At 36.2% G+C, this 19,128-nt stretch overlaps 1 protein-coding gene across 5 annotated transcripts in view; it reads right to left on the bottom strand.

Moving 5' to 3' along the window:
- LOC131060228 (vacuolar protein sorting-associated protein 32 homolog 2) overlaps positions 1 to 19,128 on the bottom strand; it is a 71,511-nt gene that overhangs the window by 8,049 nt on the left and 44,334 nt on the right. For 2 of the 5 annotated variants that reach the window (XM_057993397.1, XM_057993401.2), the window contains 4 exons: positions 7,050 to 7,135; positions 6,807 to 6,898; positions 5,933 to 6,047; positions 5,642 to 5,846 (listed from right to left, as the gene is read on the bottom strand). In XM_057993397.1, coding sequence (XP_057849380.1) covers positions 5,646 to 5,846; positions 5,933 to 6,047; positions 6,807 to 6,898; positions 7,050 to 7,135 — 494 coding nt within the window. In that variant the 3' untranslated portion in view covers positions 5,642 to 5,645. Of the gene's footprint in view, positions 1 to 1,859; positions 2,922 to 5,090; positions 5,416 to 5,641; positions 5,847 to 5,932; positions 6,048 to 6,806; positions 6,899 to 7,049; positions 7,136 to 19,128 lie in introns of those variants that run through there. The other 3 variants (XM_057993399.2, XM_057993398.2, XM_057993400.2) reach the window with 3 other exon arrangements.

A 19,128-nucleotide genomic window follows, 5' to 3' on the forward strand; every position in this document is an offset into this window, starting at 1 on the left:
TTTGAGTTTGTCATGAGGACAAACCTGGAAAGGGTCTATTTAGTGTTTTGTTTATATATTTTTCATAGAACAAGCAAATACAAGCAAATACTTGACTTTGAAGACGTGTTGGATCCATTATGATGTCAAATGTATTTAAAGACAATTCATGTTGCACTGTGCATTGATTTAACAAATCATTGTGAGACAAAAATGAGGTCAACTATGATAGTGTCATGAGGTATGTTAGATTTATTTGAGACACAATATTATGGGGCATATGGGAAATCAGAATGAAATAGAGGCATCGCATGGTATGCCAACTCAATGTTATCAGGTTTCTTAGGTTGGATTCAAGCTTTGTAAGACAAGAATGAAGTCAACTATGATTAAGTCAACTATGATTAAGTCAACTATGATAGTGTCATGAGGTATGTACGCTAGTCAACTATGATTAAGTCAACTATGATAGTGCCATGAGGTATGTAGGATTTATTTGAGTCACAATATAATGGGGCAAATGAAATTGACGCATTGACTGGCATGCCAACTCAATGTTCTAAGGTTTCTTCAGTTGGATTCAAGCTAGTCCAACACTAGATACAAATAATTTTATTCAAAGACAACATAGTAGAATCAAGAAATTCATGTCAACGACAACTGAATTCAGAACTGAAGAGGGGATTTCTTTAAAATGCCCATTTATTTTCTGGTCCATAGTTATTAGTCGAGTTGAATTGATGACAGAATGTGTGCCTAGCAAAACAATGATTCAGACTCCACAGCAATACAAGAACCCCTTATCACCAGAATTGTTAAAGACTACAATGGAAGGAGCAAAAGGACTTCCTGAATATAAATTATTGAGCTAATGATGATGTGAGGCAAGAAAATTTATCACTCAAGTATTTGGAAAAAGCTACCTGTGAAGTGGCAACATAAATGTTCACATTGATTACAACCAATAATCTTGCAAAGTTGCACATATAAACACTAGTATTGACAGTGATTTCTTTTGTAATCAATGTCAGAATAAACATGGATTCAATATTTCAGTGTTCATCTAGTTAGCAAGCAGAGGAATTTGGGCCAGCAGTTAAAAAGAAAAAAGCAATGAATTAAGCAAAATGTTATCACATAAACCCAAAAATCCACTTACAAATATTGCACATAAAACTCAGTGACAAATCTTTATGAATGACATGCAGCAGAGTTTTAGAAGCAAAGAGCACAAGTATTGAAAGAAAACAACTAGGCAGACGATTAAATAGCTCAACATTACCCAGGACTACCCTGCACTTGATGAGAATATTTGATTTATTTTCAAAATAATTTAATTCATATTCTATTTCAATTAAGAGTTGTGGAACTAAAAAACCAGTGACACCCACCAACTAACTTAAGGATATTTAACAACATTGATGCATTCATAATCCCCTTCAATATTATTACATAAAAGCACAATATTAAATATTTGAAGTGCAAATCCTGAAGTTGGCGAGTGGCCACAACTGACATGTTTGCAGCTAGACTCGTGACTTAAAATAGTCTGAATCATATCTTGAATATTAAGAAAACACGAATTAGGGCCCTTATTCAATTAATTACTTTTGCTATACATTTACATTATACATAGGACAGTCTCTTACAAAATGAATTTAACTTTTAGGAACAACTTGTAGAAAGCCCAAATATCCATGTTTAAGATTTCCAATTCAGCAAAATGATCGCATATAATTGAACAGATTTGTAAGTTTTATGGCACCAATTATCTCTGAAATGATAATTAATTACTTGGCAGTAGCAAAGGAGATGAAAGCTCCTTAAATAGAGAGTGCAAGCGATATTTCTATAAAAGAAACAATCGAGAAGAAAAGATAGAAAGGAAACTTCCTAAAACTAATTAGATTGCCATTACATGCTAAATATTACAATATCATTTTAATACCCTCCCTTAATGGTCATTCTACTAACTACCGTAGAGAAGACTTGACATTATCTGCAAGTCATTTGGCCACAAATGCATAGAAGGCTGACTCCTCTTCAAAATGCTTTGTGACATGAGCAACTGCTAAGACCCTCCTTGGTTGGACTTCTGATCAACTAACCGCTTTCTATAGATCTTTTGTACATGAGCAAGTTTACCATAATAATGACATGAGAATCATCAGGTGTGCATTGTCCTTTTTGCTGAGTGGACTTGCCTCTGCCTTTGTCCTTGGCAGCAAACACCTATTCCACAATGTCTATGTCAATACTGTTACCAAACTATTATTTCCACCTAGCTTGCTATAAGAGCTTATTGCACAGCTTGTCAAACTTCAAGACAACATTTGTGGATGTAATGTTGAGAGTTTTGATGAAGTGCTCATAGGATCGTGGTAAGCTTTTAAGAGTGATAACCACCATGTCCTCTTCTTCTATCTTGCAACCAATGGCTTCTAGTTGATCCCGATGTCTTTGATCTTCATGAGATGATCTTGCAAACATATCTTGTCGTCCATCATAATCAAGAACGACATACTCTTCAGGAAGAAATCTCTGCCTTTATCTAATGTCTCCTGCAAATCCTTCACGTGAGTCCAAATTTGAGCAGTAATCTTGCCAAACGACACTTTCGAAAGCATCTCATCAGTGGCTGATAACTTGAGCAGCATAACTGCTTCATGGTTACACTCATCAAACTTGTCTTGATCTTTGGCTGCTACTATGTGACGAGTAGAATTACCCTAAACGATTTGGTCTATACATCGGTACTCGAATATAGTAAGCATCCTTTGCTTCCAAGTATTGTAGTTCTTGCCATTGAACCTCTAAGTTCCTTCCAACATGATGTTGTTTAATGAAGCCATCCCTCCTATTAGCCAGAGACACGGAAACCGAGATCCACTTCTCAAAAAAACTTCAATTTTTGCTGAAAAAATCGGCAAAATAATTGAAACCTGTCAACACAAAAAGCTGTTGTAAGACAACACCGCAATTTTGTGGAAAATTTGTCAAACCCTCGATGCAATACTGAAATCACACACGATTTTGTGAAAAGAAGGCAAAAACCCTTGTTTTGTGGAAAATGATAAAAGCCCACAATTTACAAAAAATCTCATCAAAAGCTTGAAGAGAATTGTCTCCACCAAAACCCTGGTCACAAAAATATGATTTAGGTGCACGGATCTAGGCAAACAAAACAAACAAGAAGAAATCCACACTGCAGAACTGAGCAAAAAAACCCTAAGCACACACAAAAAACACCAGTATATGCATGGTTTTTTTGGAAAAACAATCATCAAAAAACCTGCATAGATTTTTGAAAAATGTAAAAAATTGGGTCTAGAAAACCCTAAGCACATGGTAGAACGGCAATTCAGCTTCACGGGAAAAATGTGAAACCCCAAAACCTTCACCTGGCACAAGGAAACACAGGCATTGTGGTTAGAAAGAAACTACATGCGAGCACCCAAACAAAAGACGTAGCAGGAAAAAAAAAGCTGAAAAAAACTCTAGTCACAGGAAAAAAAGCTGAAAAAACTCTAGTCGTGGATTGAGAAACATCCAAACAGCCACAAAGGTCACGCGAACAGCGACACAACCCGACAAGAACAATCGCGAGGTGGGAAAAACCTTCGTCGCATTCACTGTAGAAGAAAACATCCCACGATTTTGCAATAAAAATTGCCACAATCAAGAGAAAAACAGAACCCATGTTGATGTTATTGTAGCAGCAGGAGATATCGCTGTCTTACATATGTGATTCTTTTTATTTACTAAATTGCTTGTTCATATCTCTACGTATAATTTTTGTTGGTTGTTTGCATTCATTTGTTAATGGAAAATTAACGGTTGACTATTGGGTTAACTTTGCACCCTTTACCTTTGACCCTTCCAATAAGAGTCATGTCCATTCGTCATGTTGCTCAGTCAAATATATAGTTTCCTTGATCGGCAGTTTTGGTCTCTAATCGTCGAAGGATATTCTGCATATAACCATGTAATACCCGATAGAGAGTTGCTGTGTATATGTATGTGATGTCCGTGAAAATAAAGCTGTGCATATTCCGCATCATCTTCAGGAGTTATTTGCTGTTATCTCTGTGAATGATCTGCTGTGTGTATTTGTGTGAAGCCTGAGATATATATACTCTATGGTTCATAGAGAGTAATCGCTGTGTACATACATGTGATGTGTGTGAATTATATTCTCTTCTTATTCACCCAGTAAACATAAATAATCAAATTTATTTATTGAAGGAAACTAGTTTCTAAGGAAGTAATCGATATCTTCAAGATATTGATATATATTGTTTCAGATTAATTCAAATCAAGAAAATTAATCATGTACTTCTGACCCTATAATTCTGATCCAAAAATTTAACAACCCGTGCGATGAAGAAGAAACTTCACAAACCCGTGATTTTCCACAGAAGAAGAAACCCTCACGCGATTTTCCAAAAAGATCCCTCAATTTTTATTAAAAAATGAACAAAAACTTCTGAAAAAAAATCACTAGTCTTTTCAAGAAAAAACCACAAATTTTTAAAAAATATATATGCCAAAAACAAAAACCCTCCATTTTATTTTTAAAAAAATTGGTCAAAAAACTTAAATTTCTAAGTAAAGACAACAAATTTATTTATTAAAAAAATTTGCCAAAAAAGAACCTATGCTTTCATACCATGAAATGATAATTGATTATTCAATATTAACAAAGGAGACGGAATCTCTTTAAATAGAGAGTACAAGCAAATGAAACAAGGACTTGAAGAAGTAGATGATAAAAAAGTGAGAATCAAATTTGACAATGGAACTAAATGAATCTTCTTTTATCAAATCTTTTGAAAATCCTCATATACATCACCAGAGAGGGGATTGGAGGAGTATTGAAAGTCAAAAAGTGTATGAGAAATATGATCAAGAATATATGAAATTGAATGCTTCAAACTAAGGACATGAAATAACTTATTCAATGAGACACAAGTAGTTTGTGCGGGTGTACATGCAAGATACAGCAAAAGTAGATGGTAAGAGATCTTGCAGAAGTGCATAAGTGAGTTAATTCCAAACAAGGAAGTTATTGTCAGTAATGTTAATGAACCATGTGTTTGTGTGCACACCATTAAACCTTTTAATAGTACGAGAATTTCTGTAAATTATTTTTCAATGCCTTTCTGTTTCACTGGCATGGCTTAATCTGTGCTTCTTAAGGACACAGGAAACCATGCATGACCTTTTCATCTCATGGTACTGAAGTTAATCTCAAAGTTATTCACATTTTTGTGTGTGTTAAGCTTTGATCTTCATTGCTCTCCATCCTCAGTTGCCTTTTCTCACACTCTCATGTCAGTTAAAAATCATAAAATACACCCATTCAGTGTCAGACAGGATGAGACAGAAAAATGATCCTGGGCTATAACCTTCAGATGAGAAACCTGTGAGCAATACCTATGATTTGTAACATTATAATACATTATGGATAGGTAACGAGATAAGAAGGCAACAAGATTCCATAGATAGAAATATTAGTAAAGCATGGATATATGCAGATTTTACGGATATGTATTCATGGTACTAATTAGATAGGAGCTCATTAACTTTTCTAGCATGCCTTCAACTAAATGAGCAGTAAAGGTGCATAGTCAAACTAAAATCTAAACAAAGTTGAAGCTACCTCACTATAGTGCCATCTCTGCCTGCAGAGCAGCAAGTTCATCTTCTTCAGCAGAACTTGGAGTAGCTTTCTGAGATGCAGGTTGTGTGGGTTGTTTTCCTGGAATTGGAGGCAATTTTGTAGTTGGGGCAATTGTGGCTGGTTGCATAAGTTGCTCTTCGAGCTCTGCTCCCTCCAGTTCCTCCAATTCAGCCTCAAGTTCATCCTATTACAGTGAATCCATATTATTACAGAAAAACCAAGCAATTAGAGGTACAAAAGACATAAGATGCAGCTGGGTATTTCACCTACCTCATCAAAATCCGCAGCAGCACCAATTGGTGTAGATAATGCTTCCTGAATCTGTTTCATGTTCTCTGTCTGTTCATTGATCTCATCCATGGTCTTGTCCACATCATCAATGTTCCTGAAGCACATTGCCACTCAATGTAAATGTTCAAAACAGCAGCACTGCCAGCAGAAAATATCCAAGCAGAAATTCCATATGTAAAAACAGCCATATCTCTAAAACATAATTCACCATAAGTAACAAAATGACAAAGAGGTTGACAAGTTGTATAGAATCAAAAGTAAAATAGAAGGTAGGACTTCAGAAGGCAAGAGTTTCTGAAAATTGATCTATTTAAAGCTAGCTCTATATTAAGGTGACCTCTAATAATACTCCTAATTTGACCGGTAGGTCACTCACCATAATTATTATTTTTCAAAATGATCAATGAAGTTGTTATCAATATTAACAGGAAAAATGCAAAGAAATTACTTCTATAGCACTCTTCCTATACTTACAACTTCAAAAAAATTAAGTATTTGATAATGATGTCATAAATATCGATATACTTTGGAGCAGCATTAGTTCTTGCCCATGTGGATATTTATAATGCCAATAAAAAATGTGTGTACCATCGCAACCTATAGGTAGCTTGTACAATATAATTAATCCTATTTTGGCCCTTGGAATTTTCCTTATTATCAAACCACAAGTGTCGATTTGAAAGCTTCTCATATAAACTGTTTGAGAATTTTTTTTGCATCATAATTTCTGATCACACTCCATGATCCAAAACAAAAAAAATCCTCACACTTTTTACAATGAGCTTTCTAATCAATTGTCATGGACTGTAAAACACCATGGCTCTAAACAAACCATGAGCATAAATATACTTACGTTGCTTTCTGCATTGCTTTCATGGCAGCAGCTGAAGTTCTCAGTGCATCCACAGTCTCTGTTGTAGCTTTTGCACCTTCCAGCATAATCATCTGAAGTGGCTCCCAAAAGTTAGCATGCAAAATAACATCATAATGATTATACTGTTATCATTCAAGGAGATCCATTACACTATAGAATCAAAAACTTTCAATCTTGACTTGACCTTGGTTGGCAACCATTCATTCTGAGGTAATCGAATACCTGATCATGAATACGTAATTGAAAATTTCCCAATTGCTCAACTTGCACCTCATAAAGTCTCTTTCTCTTCAAACATTGTATAGCCGCTGCATGGATCATTTAATTCAAATCAATCAATGAAATCATAATTCAACTTAACTACCTGAGATTGCCATAATCAAATCAGAAAACCAGGACACATATCCATCCTTGTAACAAAAAGAAAGAAAAATAATTTGAACCTAATATTTTCTTTATGCATCCATAATATATCAACCAAGGATACATGTGCCCCCTTGTCTCATCTCCCCCTCCCCAACAGAGTTTCTGGTACACAAGGAAAGCAGGAGATGGCCACCCATTTCCCCCATGTCTCTGTCCCCAACAGTGTTCTCATTACACAGGGACAGCAGGGAGCTTCCCTGACCATCCCCTACCTGTCATCAAATCGAGGCATGTCTCAGCAAACCTTGACATCTGGCTGGCCATCCTGCAAATAACTATGGATGTTTGATACATCCCTCAACTGTCCCCACGGCTTTTTTAATATCAAGAAAAAGAATCCGCCTTCAGAAAAAAAGATGGGGGTGGGGGAGACTTATCAAACCATATTTCATTTCTTTTGCAATTTTCACAAAAAAATGAATGAAAAATGGGCATTTTAGAATTTTGTGTGAAAAGAGTGTGCACATGCACAAGCATGTACACAAGAAAGCTATTGGTTCCAAATTCTTGGCAATATTGATTATGCGTGGAAACAGCTGCTATTATTCACAATACACAATCTCTCAATCATGAATGTTGGTTATCATACAATTCATGTTGTACCATTTACGATCAAATGTCCGTTGTACCATTTACAATCAAATGTCCGTTGTACCATTTACAATCAAATGTCCGTTGACTTACAGTCAACCTAGCACGTATTGCCAATAATACAATATAGATCCCATGGCAGAAATTGTTTTTATGTAACCAATGTTGCTCAAACTATTTAGTCATAGTCTGATGCACAGTTTCTAGAATTGTGCTAAAAGTAGACTTGCAGCTGCAACATGGTATAAATACTAGGTGTCAAAAAAAGCATAGATAATGTGGTAAAACAAATTACAAATAAGTGTTTTAATTAAAAAAGGAAAAAACACCCTGAATATCTGTTCTCGGGCTACAAAATAATCCCAACTGAACATTTCAGAATTGGTAACTGGCCTGAAATTGCATCCCATTTTGAAAACGATGTTTGCAAGGTAGAAAATAATTCAATGGGCCACTCTACCCGACTCCAAAAACTTGTCAAAATTTCCAGACTTACGTGCGCGCACACACAAAATTTTATACTGCCATACCGGTTCCAGAAGTGCTGTGCAACATAGATATCAGCCTATCACAAGGACTTGGACATTTAGCAACCTTTGTTGTCTATAATTGAGCTACATAGCATATACATAGGTTGAAAATCATGACAGTTTCATCGACTAAGAATTTCTACTGATCTGAATCTAAATAAGTAATGAACGTTTTCATTTATTAGTCATTCAACCTATTAAAGGTTTCCTGGGTATCAACACCAAGCCTATAGAAGCCCTCTCCACGCATAACAGGCTCCTGTATAATTCTAATTAGGGTAACCCAATAAGAGGAGCAATCCAAGATAGAAGCTGTCCAATGCTTACCTTTGCAAGGGAAGTGGGATGTCACAAATATTGAAACAGAATTCATTGCCTCAGCTCAGGCCCTTGGGATTTGTTTTTTAATATATTTGTTTGGCTCATGGGTTTTCCCTGGCTCACCATGCTTTCTAGCCTTAATGATTCATGTCCCTGATCAGTCTTCTCCTGTTGCAGATTATTGTTCCTCATCTCATGTTGCTTTTGACTTTGTCGACTGCTCTTACACTCATAAGAGCCAACATTCAAATTTTGCTCAAGTTTTGCTCTCTTACTGACATTTACTAGTTAGAAATTAGATTGAAATAACATTATTCAGGAAAAGGTCCTACTTCTCAGAAATGGGGGAAAACTCTGGGAACAAGGTCAATAGTTTTTACCCCTTATCAAGTAAACAACTGTTCCTAGTATCTTGTCTTTGTATCATAAAAGGGAATGCATTTCTTAAGAGTCATCAACAGATAATTTGAATCAGGTAACGAGCATTAGTCACAGGTTAAAGCAGATGATTTGAAAAACACAATTAAAGGTTTCTGGGGACTCATTGCAAAAGTAGATTCTAGATCAGGGATTGTGTTGGATAAGAACAGAGTTGAAAAATATTACATAAGACGCCATTTGCCAAATTGTCAATATTTGAAAAAAGATCATAGTCAAATTGAAGGCACCATTGGATAGAGGATGCAGGAAGTGGTTTCAGCACAATGAATGGCAGTGTATATCTGATTTTCAGTATCCATTAGGAACCTGAATGCATGATAAAGACTCAAGAGGATCCATTCTATTTGTCACAACGTGTTGCAGTTGACATTAGCATGGCCAGTGTTTGTTGAGGTCGCAGCAATACCACGTAGGTAGTTTTAAGTGACTTTTCTATCACAGTTTTCAGTTTTTCTTAATGAGGCTAGGATAAATTTGGAAGAGAAGAGATTTATGAATATTGGAGAAATGCTGGTTGCCCTTAATTCAGAACATATCCCTCACTGCTGGTTGCCCTTAATTCAATACATATCCAGGGTACTGAATATAGAACTTTCAAATGCTGGTTGCCCTTAATTTCCTGAATATATTCATTTATGAATATTAGAGATTTATGAATATAGAACTTTCAAATGCTGGTTGCCCTTAATTTCCTGAATATATTCATTTATGAATATTAGAGATTTATGAATATAGAACTTTCAAATGCTGGTTGCCCTTAATTCAGTACATATCCCTCAAATGGAGAAATGCTGGTTGCCCTTAATTTAGTGTAGAAATTTTGAAATCATGGTGATCTTTTTACCCTAGTAATTACTATTGTAACTTGTAATTTTATTTCAGTCCCCTTGACCTGCTTAGGTCATTGGTGGACATTAATATCTTTCCTTCTTTCTTCTCCAGACATTACTTTATAGCAACCTAGTGTATTATACTTTTTAAGTTCCATTGACCAATATTGATCATTTGTGAATCTTAGTATAATTTGCATCATCTGCTTTAATGTTTTTCTGAGCAGATATTACCCCTAAAATTCGGATCAAAAAATGTCCATACACATTCAGTAGGTTGAGGTAGCCAAACCTCTATGAAACCTTAAGTTCAATCTATGTTTGCAGAAGGACCAAATGGCATCTCCAACATGTGTGACCCAAATTGTGTTATTCCAGCGTGGCAACCACTAATTTATCCTTCCTAAGCACTATCAATTTGGTAACCTTCAATGAGTTCCAATAGGCTAAAGTTAGGGTTAGGGAACTCATGATGACTGTTCAATCTAATTTATTTGGCGATGACAAGTGTTGCATTGAGTTCAGTCAATTGAGAGTTGCATTATGACCTTTTTTGGAGTGGATTGGGGTAACTTGTCCATATTTAATATTTTTAGTAAAAGATAGGTTGGACACCAACTTGGTCAGTTGGTAGTATTTCTATTTTGGGAATCTCGGTATATGTATTTGAGGATAATATCTTGGTTATTAATGTGGTCCAGAGCTATTAATTTAAATTAAATTAAAATATTAAAGTTAAATTAAAGATTTAACTATAGCGTTATTTAATTTAAAAACTTGCTGAAGTCGGCACCTAGGGGAATTAAAGTTGTTTTTATTTAATTTGATTCTAGGAGTGGGCACCCAAAAAGGGAGTCATAAGGTAATGTTTAACTTAATTATAATATTGCAACCCTAAAGTGGGCATGGGGTTTTGGAAACCTTTACAAAGGCATTTTGGAGCTCATTTTGTATTATGTATGGATTTGATATTGAACTGGGAATTTGGCTGGATTGAACTTGTTCATCCTATGGCTTTGTGAGGATGGAACCATTTCACAGAACATCTTCTTCATTAGTGAAAGATCTAACCTAGGAGATTGGCTGGTGGTTTCATTCAGAGATCACATTGGACTTCATTGGAAAGATTTCCGCTTTTGTATTCAGATTGTTTCTTCATTTGACAGAGAAATTCATTCAGGCAGACTTCGAGCAGATTAGAGAGGTTTAAATCTGATATTTTTCATGCTCTAAGCCAGCCGTACCATTCCACAAGCTGGCCGTACAAGCAGAGAAGGGATGTGGGTGACTAGAGGCTAGACATCCGGTGTTGAAGGCTTTTTTAGCTGCAAAAGGGTGTTAATTTTAAGCAATCAGATGTTAATTTCAAGTAATCAGATTATAACAGACTGTAGATGAACAGTAACAGCAATGAAAACACAAGACAAGAAACACCAATACCCTGGGAAAACCTCCCTCTTGAAGGTGAAAAACCCAGCCACAAATACAATATGTATTATCTCAAATGTAGGCAATTACAAGGCAATGAACTTATCTCAGATTGCTGTCCAATCAGCAAGTTAGCAGAACAATGAAGGTTGCAGCTCTTATCAACAGCAGATGACAAAGGAAGATCAGCAGCAGATGTCTAAGGGAGACTTGACCAGATTCGCACAAGGAGAAGCCTCATCAAGTTCGCATGATGATCTTGACAACTTCGCCACACAATCAGCCTTGATGAATTTGCACAATAGGCTTGGACAGGTTCGCACGAGAGAGAGAGAGAGATCGCTGTTTGGAGAGCAGATAACATTTGCATAAGATGATGAATAATGACTTCATTTGATGTTTGATTTATATCCAACCTTTGGCGCCAAACCCTCAAGTCGGCTTGCATATTAATTAATTAATTTATTTGCCATTTATTGCCTTCATGTTAAATGTTTGGGTCCAGCCCAAAGTTACATTTATTTGCCTCCACGTTACATGTTTGGGTCCAGCCCAAAATAATTTGAATTAAATGAGAGACAATACATTTGTCCTTGACAACATTAAAATACAATAGTCAGGTATCCGAGCTAGCTATTATTTTCAACAAAGGGGACGCCAAGGGTTTGATATCAGATGTGTGTTCATTTTGTGGACATAGCAGTGCATTTCAAGGAGTGGTGTCCAAGTTAGGGCCTCCAGATTGTTGTTTTAATTGCCAAATCAGACTTGTAATCATTCAAATCAAATGGTTATGTCTGATTTATCATTTTAATATGATTTCACTATCTGGGTATCAAAGACTTCGATAATATATTGTAATTTCAGTTCTGAAAATAATTCTGAATTCATAGTCCGACTTTACACAATGCAAAAATTTTGTAAAGTCCGCCCTCACTTGGTAAAGTAATGCATAATTCTTTGAAAGTTCAACCTCAAGAGATTGCAATCTTGTCACAAATTTCGACATCAAGTAAAAGAATGCAAATCATTTCAAAGTCTGACTTCCCAAGGATGTGAATTCTTCACAAGGTCCAATCTTTCCAAAATGCAAAATTGTTTCAAACTCTGCCCTTGCACAAGATTGCAAAACTTGACTAAAGTCCGACCTGACTATTCCAATTCCCAAAGGCAGCCAACTAATTAAAAAATGCAACAATTTAAATTTGAAAAGGAGTTATGAAGTTGGCCTAGGGGTGAACGGGTGTGTCTATTAGATTGAGTGCCTATATAGAGGGGTAAGTGCAAATCATTTGAACCATTCAAAACATTTCAGATTCAATTCAATCAGCAGAGCGAACTTGTCTTAGACCAGCCATATTTAGGCAAATTTGATCATTTTATTGACCAAATTTGCAATTAGTATTGGAGCGATTTTATCACGGGCAGATTAAGGCAAATTAAAGAGCAATTTCTATCCATTTCAAGACCGGATTTTGTTAAGTCTGAGCAGACCTAGTTCTGATCTTCAAAATCAGATTTGAGAAGATTGAATTTCCAGCCTTAGGGAAGCGCCAAGTGACCTAATTTGAGCAAATTCTATCCATTATTGTGGTTGCAATCAAGTGAAATACAATTTGAAAGTCAATAGACTGTGCATTTTGAGGGTAATAGAAGTTTTTTCAAAGAAAACTGAATCAGAATTCCAAACATATCATTCCCTTATTTTCTGATTTCCTAATTAAGATGCTATCATTTTCATGATTTTATTGACAAGCTTGTGAAGTTCTAATTGTGTGAATTCATCAAACTTCTTTAGATTTCAAGGCAATCATATTTTACACTAATATGTTCCTAAATTGTCCTTGAATATTTGCACCCTTGCAATTTAAGCTGTTTTAATTTTCAGGGGTAGATGTCAGCTCTAGGAGGTATCTCTTGAAAGGCTCAAATGAAGTACGACTACAAGGGAGTGTTGCCTGAATCCAAGATCAATTCGAAATGGAAGAAGGTTGGAGACACAAACCTTGGACATGTAGACATTGGAGACTTCAAGACGCGGACGTACAGGCTTGATGGATGCTTACCATCAACAATAGCAAGGAAGATGATGCGTAATGGAATTGTACAAGAAGCTGGTTTTCCCCCTGCAATCCAGTGCAATGAGCTGATGGTGGAGTGCACAAAACATTACCACCCTCAAGAAAGGCAAATACAAGCTCCTGATGGAAGAGTATTAGCATATCTTGGAAAGAAGCAATCAACGAGGCTGTTGGTGTTGGAAATAAGCCACACCCTGACCGACAAACCAGAGCTAGGAGCCAAGTCCAGGCTAGGAGCCCCAAGCACATGAGAGGTGTGGCTTAAGGGGGGGTGTTGGTGTTGGAAATAAGCCACACCCATAACCATGTTAAGAAATTAAATTTATATCAGACTGATACAATTTGTTCAATGTGCAGATTTCCCTTTCAATTCAGAGTATTCAGAATTTAATCCTTCCAAAATATGAATGTCAACAATGATAATGTATCAAGGGCAGTGCAGGGGTTTTCTTCAAGTCTGAAATTCGTCGATCAAGGGAGAGAGAGCATTTATTGATTTCTATATCCTTCTCTCTTGAAATCGGCGAATATATATATATATGTTTAGTGGGACATGTTATGAGGGGACATGTCTCCACAATGTGGAGGCATGTCCACTCATAACGTGTCCCTTACATACCAAGGGATGCAAGCTTTATTTATGTTAGTTAACTTAACTCTTAACCAATTAAAGTCGTCAATCTGTGCAAAACACATTATCAAGTTCGATTTATCAAATACGAACATATAAGTTCAATCTAATGAATACGATCATGTAAACTTTGATCTTGTTATATACAATGATGCCTTAATGATCATTACACGATACAAGGCAAGAGAAGAATAGAATCTGATCGCACACAGATTAATGTAGAGTTTCGATCAGACATACGGATGACGGCTTGCAAAGTATTTGAAGTGATTATTCTTATAAACACAAGGAAGGAGTATGTGTGTATGTATGTAGTGGACTGACATACATACATACATGCTTATATATGTATAATCAATATTAATGGTCACCCTTATATCTGACCGAAGCTACTATGCATCAACAGAGGCATTTGGAAATCCTAATCATAATTCTACAGTTTACAAATCAAAGGAAAATGCAATGAAGATTTATGAAGCAACGACCAAATCTTGTGCGGAGATAATTAACAGCCATTGAAAAAGCCAAGGAGTCATTACTCTAGGATGCCAAAGAGACTTGTCGACGTGTTTTTTATGACAGCGTCTAACACAGAATAAAGTTGCCCAACAATCACTTTACTCTCTCTTGATCAAAGTACGATTGTGTGCTAAGATTGCAATAAGTTCAAACAATCGACTCCAAGGTTCCTATCTGCAATGGATGTGACTCAGTTGGCCTGATGTGATATGTTGGTAATCCAAGGGGACTTATGTTTGGATTGTTCTTTCACTTCTTTGCAGTGGCTGGAACTCCATCATCAGATATAGCAATTTTGTGATGCTTCTGCTTAAACTGAAATGAACTGAAAATAAAGGGGAAAGGGTTAGAAGGATCTAAATCTACTCCTAAGGGCAGTGATATCAATACATAATGCTTTAGTGGGCAAATTCCAAATAAACCAAGCTCTACATCGCCAAGTTTAACTACAACTCTGCAATAATTGGTGCAATCTTCTGAGAATGTTGAAGGAATTTCACATTGAGAAAGTGCATTTGAATACCCAACATGGCACAATCCAAACGACTATTCAGAATCAAACTTAGCACAAATTTGGTGGCTAAGGCTAACTTTACACTACAACTTATAGTCAACAAGATGCAAAAAGTATGAACCATGAAAATTCATCAAACACCATTACATTCTCCATTGAAATCAAAGCAATATACTACTTCTACTCTAAGTGAGGAAGGTGAAACCATGTAAGTTTTGAAAAATAACTTAAATGGACACCATCAGACAACAATGTTTCACTGTTATTATCTCAAAAACTTATCGCAACAATTTCATACAAATCTCCCTCCTTACAAATGAGGGGAATCACCCCTTTATATAGGCTTCAAGCCTTGGCTACATGCAAAACCCTAATTAGGATTTCTCCCTAAAAGATTCCCCACACATGATGCTACAAGGTGGGAATCAACAATAAATGCCCATTATGCCCATATACAATTAATTCCATCCCATTACAATTGGTATCCAAAATGCATTAAGTGCACCACTCTTCACTAAACTCACCCAACATGCAGTGAATATTCCTCCATCATCATAAATGCACCATCATCTCCATACACAACTGTTGCATGCAAAAAGAAACTGTCATAATGCCTTAAATGTGAGAGTTGCATGCAAAAAGATGCTACATTACCTCAACATGCGTTGACACGACTACCACTTGGCGAGAAACTCCTGGAGAGAGAAAACTTCATAGAGATAAAATTTAATCCAAGAAGAATTTTCTTGAATTTTAAATTTACCCTGTCTTGGAGGAGATTTTCCATCATATTTTAACATCTATTTTTTAGGGATTTTTTCAATTTGAGTTCCAGGGTCCAGGAGAGAGACAATTCTCTCACAAATCCAAATCTGATAAAATTTTGAAATTTGGATGGATTTCGATGCCTGAAAAATGGATTTTTCAAAAAAATTCATGGGGGGAAATTTTTTTCTCCTAGTTCATCCTTGTCCTTCAATTTCCTTGTCTTGGAAAATTTTCATCTTTTGCCTTGGGCGTGGAATTCATGTTTTAAAGGACATTTCACCTTTTTCATGTTTTCCTTGGCACCATCATTTTGGCACCCATCACTCTCCTTGGGCGCTAAATCACTATGACGAAGGAATTTTTGACTTTGAACATTTTCCTTGATACCCCTCATTTAGTGCCTGACTCCTGTCTTGGGCGCCATTTCACCTTGGGCAAGGAATTTTGGAATTTTTTAATTTATCCACGCTCACCTCTATTTGGCACCCTACACTTGACCTTGGCACTATTTTCATAACATGGTGGAATTTTCACTTGGCATACCTTTTCCATAACCTCCTTCATTTGGCGCCCTAGGCTGACTTTGGGTGCCATTTTACCTTGATGAAGGAATTTTCATTTTCCTTGATTTTCCATGACACACCCTTTTCAACGCCCATACCTAACCTTGGTCGCAAATTTGCTATTGAGGAGGAATTTTGGAATTTTCAAGTTTTCCATGGTGCCTTGGTTTTGGCACACCCCTCAAACATCTTGGGCGCTCTTATCCTGACTAGGGCGCTATTTTGGCATGGTCAAGGAATTTTCAATCTTTTCAACTTTCCTTGACTCCCTCATTTCAATACCTGACCTTGGGCGCAAATTCTCCTTGAGCAAGGAATTTGACTTGCTTCTTTCCAAACTTTGTCGATTTGAACATTTCCGAATCAGGATGCCATATCTGGAATTGAGGAGCTTTTCTTGCCAGACTTACAAAATTTTCATGCTTTCCACTTCTAGAATGGACGTCCATACTTAACCAGTTTTTTATCCTACTTTTTGACTTTCCGGATTTAGGAGTGTTCAGGAATGCTCAGTCTTCAATGTCTGCCTGCGAAGAACTTGCCACAAATAGACTTTACAAAAATAGAAAGTGTTTCAAAAATGTCAAAGTTAGGGCAAAATAAGACACAGAGATGCTTACTAAAAATAGCAAGTTTGATTTTTGGCAAAATTAGACCAATCCAGGACGCAGTGAAATCCTAAAAAATAGGAACTTTCTAAAAATAAAAAGTTACTCAGAATTCACTCAAATTTCACAAGTTCGTTCCTTAAAGAGTCCTGATTCCAATGCATCATTCGGTTTTTCCAAAACCCTAAAGGAAAGGCCTCAAATCCAAGTCTGATGGGAAAAACCTTAAAACAGACAAAACAGGCTCCAAACTTGGCCAAATTCACTCAAATGAGTTGCAAACTTGATCAAATTGACCCCAAAACACTTGCAAACCGAGGAGACTAACAAGACTATTGCTAAAAGACCTAAGGAAAAACAACCAAAAGACCAAGAGGACCAAAAAAGTAGGGGATCCCCATTTACAATGTGGCAATGTGTGAAAACGTCACAACAAGACTCTTATGCATCGAATTCAAAGAAGAGCATGGAGATCTTGTCCTTTTGTTGAACCAAGTCATGGGAACCCCTTAAGTTTCTAATTTTGAGTTGTGGAACTTTTATTACATTGAAGAAATCAAATCTGGAGCGAAGATGATAAATTGGGCTAAGATAATCAATGATAATTTGGATGAGCAATTGTAGAATTTGGAAAGCACTCAGTCTTTCTACATAAGTTTGTATATTGTCTATGCACTAGCAAGGAGTTACAAGTACAAGGGATTGATATGTAAAGGGATAGTTAGAAATAAGAATGATCAAGTCAGGGTGTATAATTGTTATCCACAGTTGCATCTACATGAGAAGTCTCATTTTAAAAGAACAAATGATGAATTTTCAATGTACATTGTCAGAACTTTACAAGGAGGTACTCATCAACGGTTAACAAAAGAAGCTAAGGATTTGGTGAAGAAGTTTGGCTCGTTACATATATTCAAGTTCAAGGATTTGTAGGATGTTCTTACAAGCTCCCAAGGTATCCCACTGATAAGATGATTTTGCTTGAGGTCACAAGGCCATTATCTACATACGACAAAATTCAAAGAAGCAGGCATAAAGCTAGAGTAAGTTTTCCTCTTGCAATTGGGGAAAGGATTGAGTCATGTACTTCGACGCAAGCAGCTAAGAAATTTGATGAGGAAATACAATTTTATCCTCTTTCTCTCTATAGGTCAAGGTCTAATTTTGATCCTTACCATTGCATCAAAATGATAAATAGAAGAAAGTATAAGCACAAAGTTGATCTTAAGGATTATTGAGCTAATGCAGCAGATGAATTTGAGATTAGGAAAAGGATGTGGTCTAGATTCTCAATGACTTTGATTAGAATGTGTGAGCTTTTCCCTGTGCCCGATCAACTTGAAGATGATGGAAATTATGTTCAAGTCCATTATGAAGAAGAAAAGAGTAAGCCACTTCCACCGGTTAATTGGTTCGATCTTGAAATATAAGACTTACCTACATTGATGAGACCAGTTATGAAATACACAAGATGGTGGATTGATCAACAAGTCAACAAATTAAAAGAAAGAAATACTCACCAATTATAAAAGGAAAAGGAAAGATGGATGCAAGTAAAGAATAGAGACAAAAGAGACAAAGGGCAAGTATGACTCATTCTTCCACAACTACCTCATCAATAAGTGAAGTTGGCTCATCAGGAGATAAAATTATGACATTAGTTGCTGAAAATGAATCACAAAAGGAAGTTGACTTAGGATCTCCAATTCATGAAGGGCAAAATGTGCATGCATCTTTAGAGTTTTTTCAGCAAGAAAACAAGAACATGAGACTTTGCAGGATATTGGCATTCCTATTGTAGACTATCTCATTGAACCAAGAACAATACAATTTGAGGATTTGGAAGATCTAGAAATTCCCATTCTAGATGGGGATTTTGATGAGGGAATGATTTCAGCACTAAAGGGAATTCAAGAGAGTGAACAATTGGATGAAGACATGGAACAATCCACCATACCTAAATGCTTGAAAGGGCGAAAGAAGAAGATGGCGGTGGTATAAGTACAACCAGTGGATGATTTAGATGAATTTTTAGCATGGATAAGTAATC

The sequence above is a fragment of the Cryptomeria japonica genome, chromosome 9 (assembly GCF_030272615.1).
Source record: "Cryptomeria japonica chromosome 9, Sugi_1.0, whole genome shotgun sequence".
Classification (NCBI taxonomy): Eukaryota; Viridiplantae; Streptophyta; class Pinopsida; order Cupressales; family Cupressaceae; genus Cryptomeria; species Cryptomeria japonica.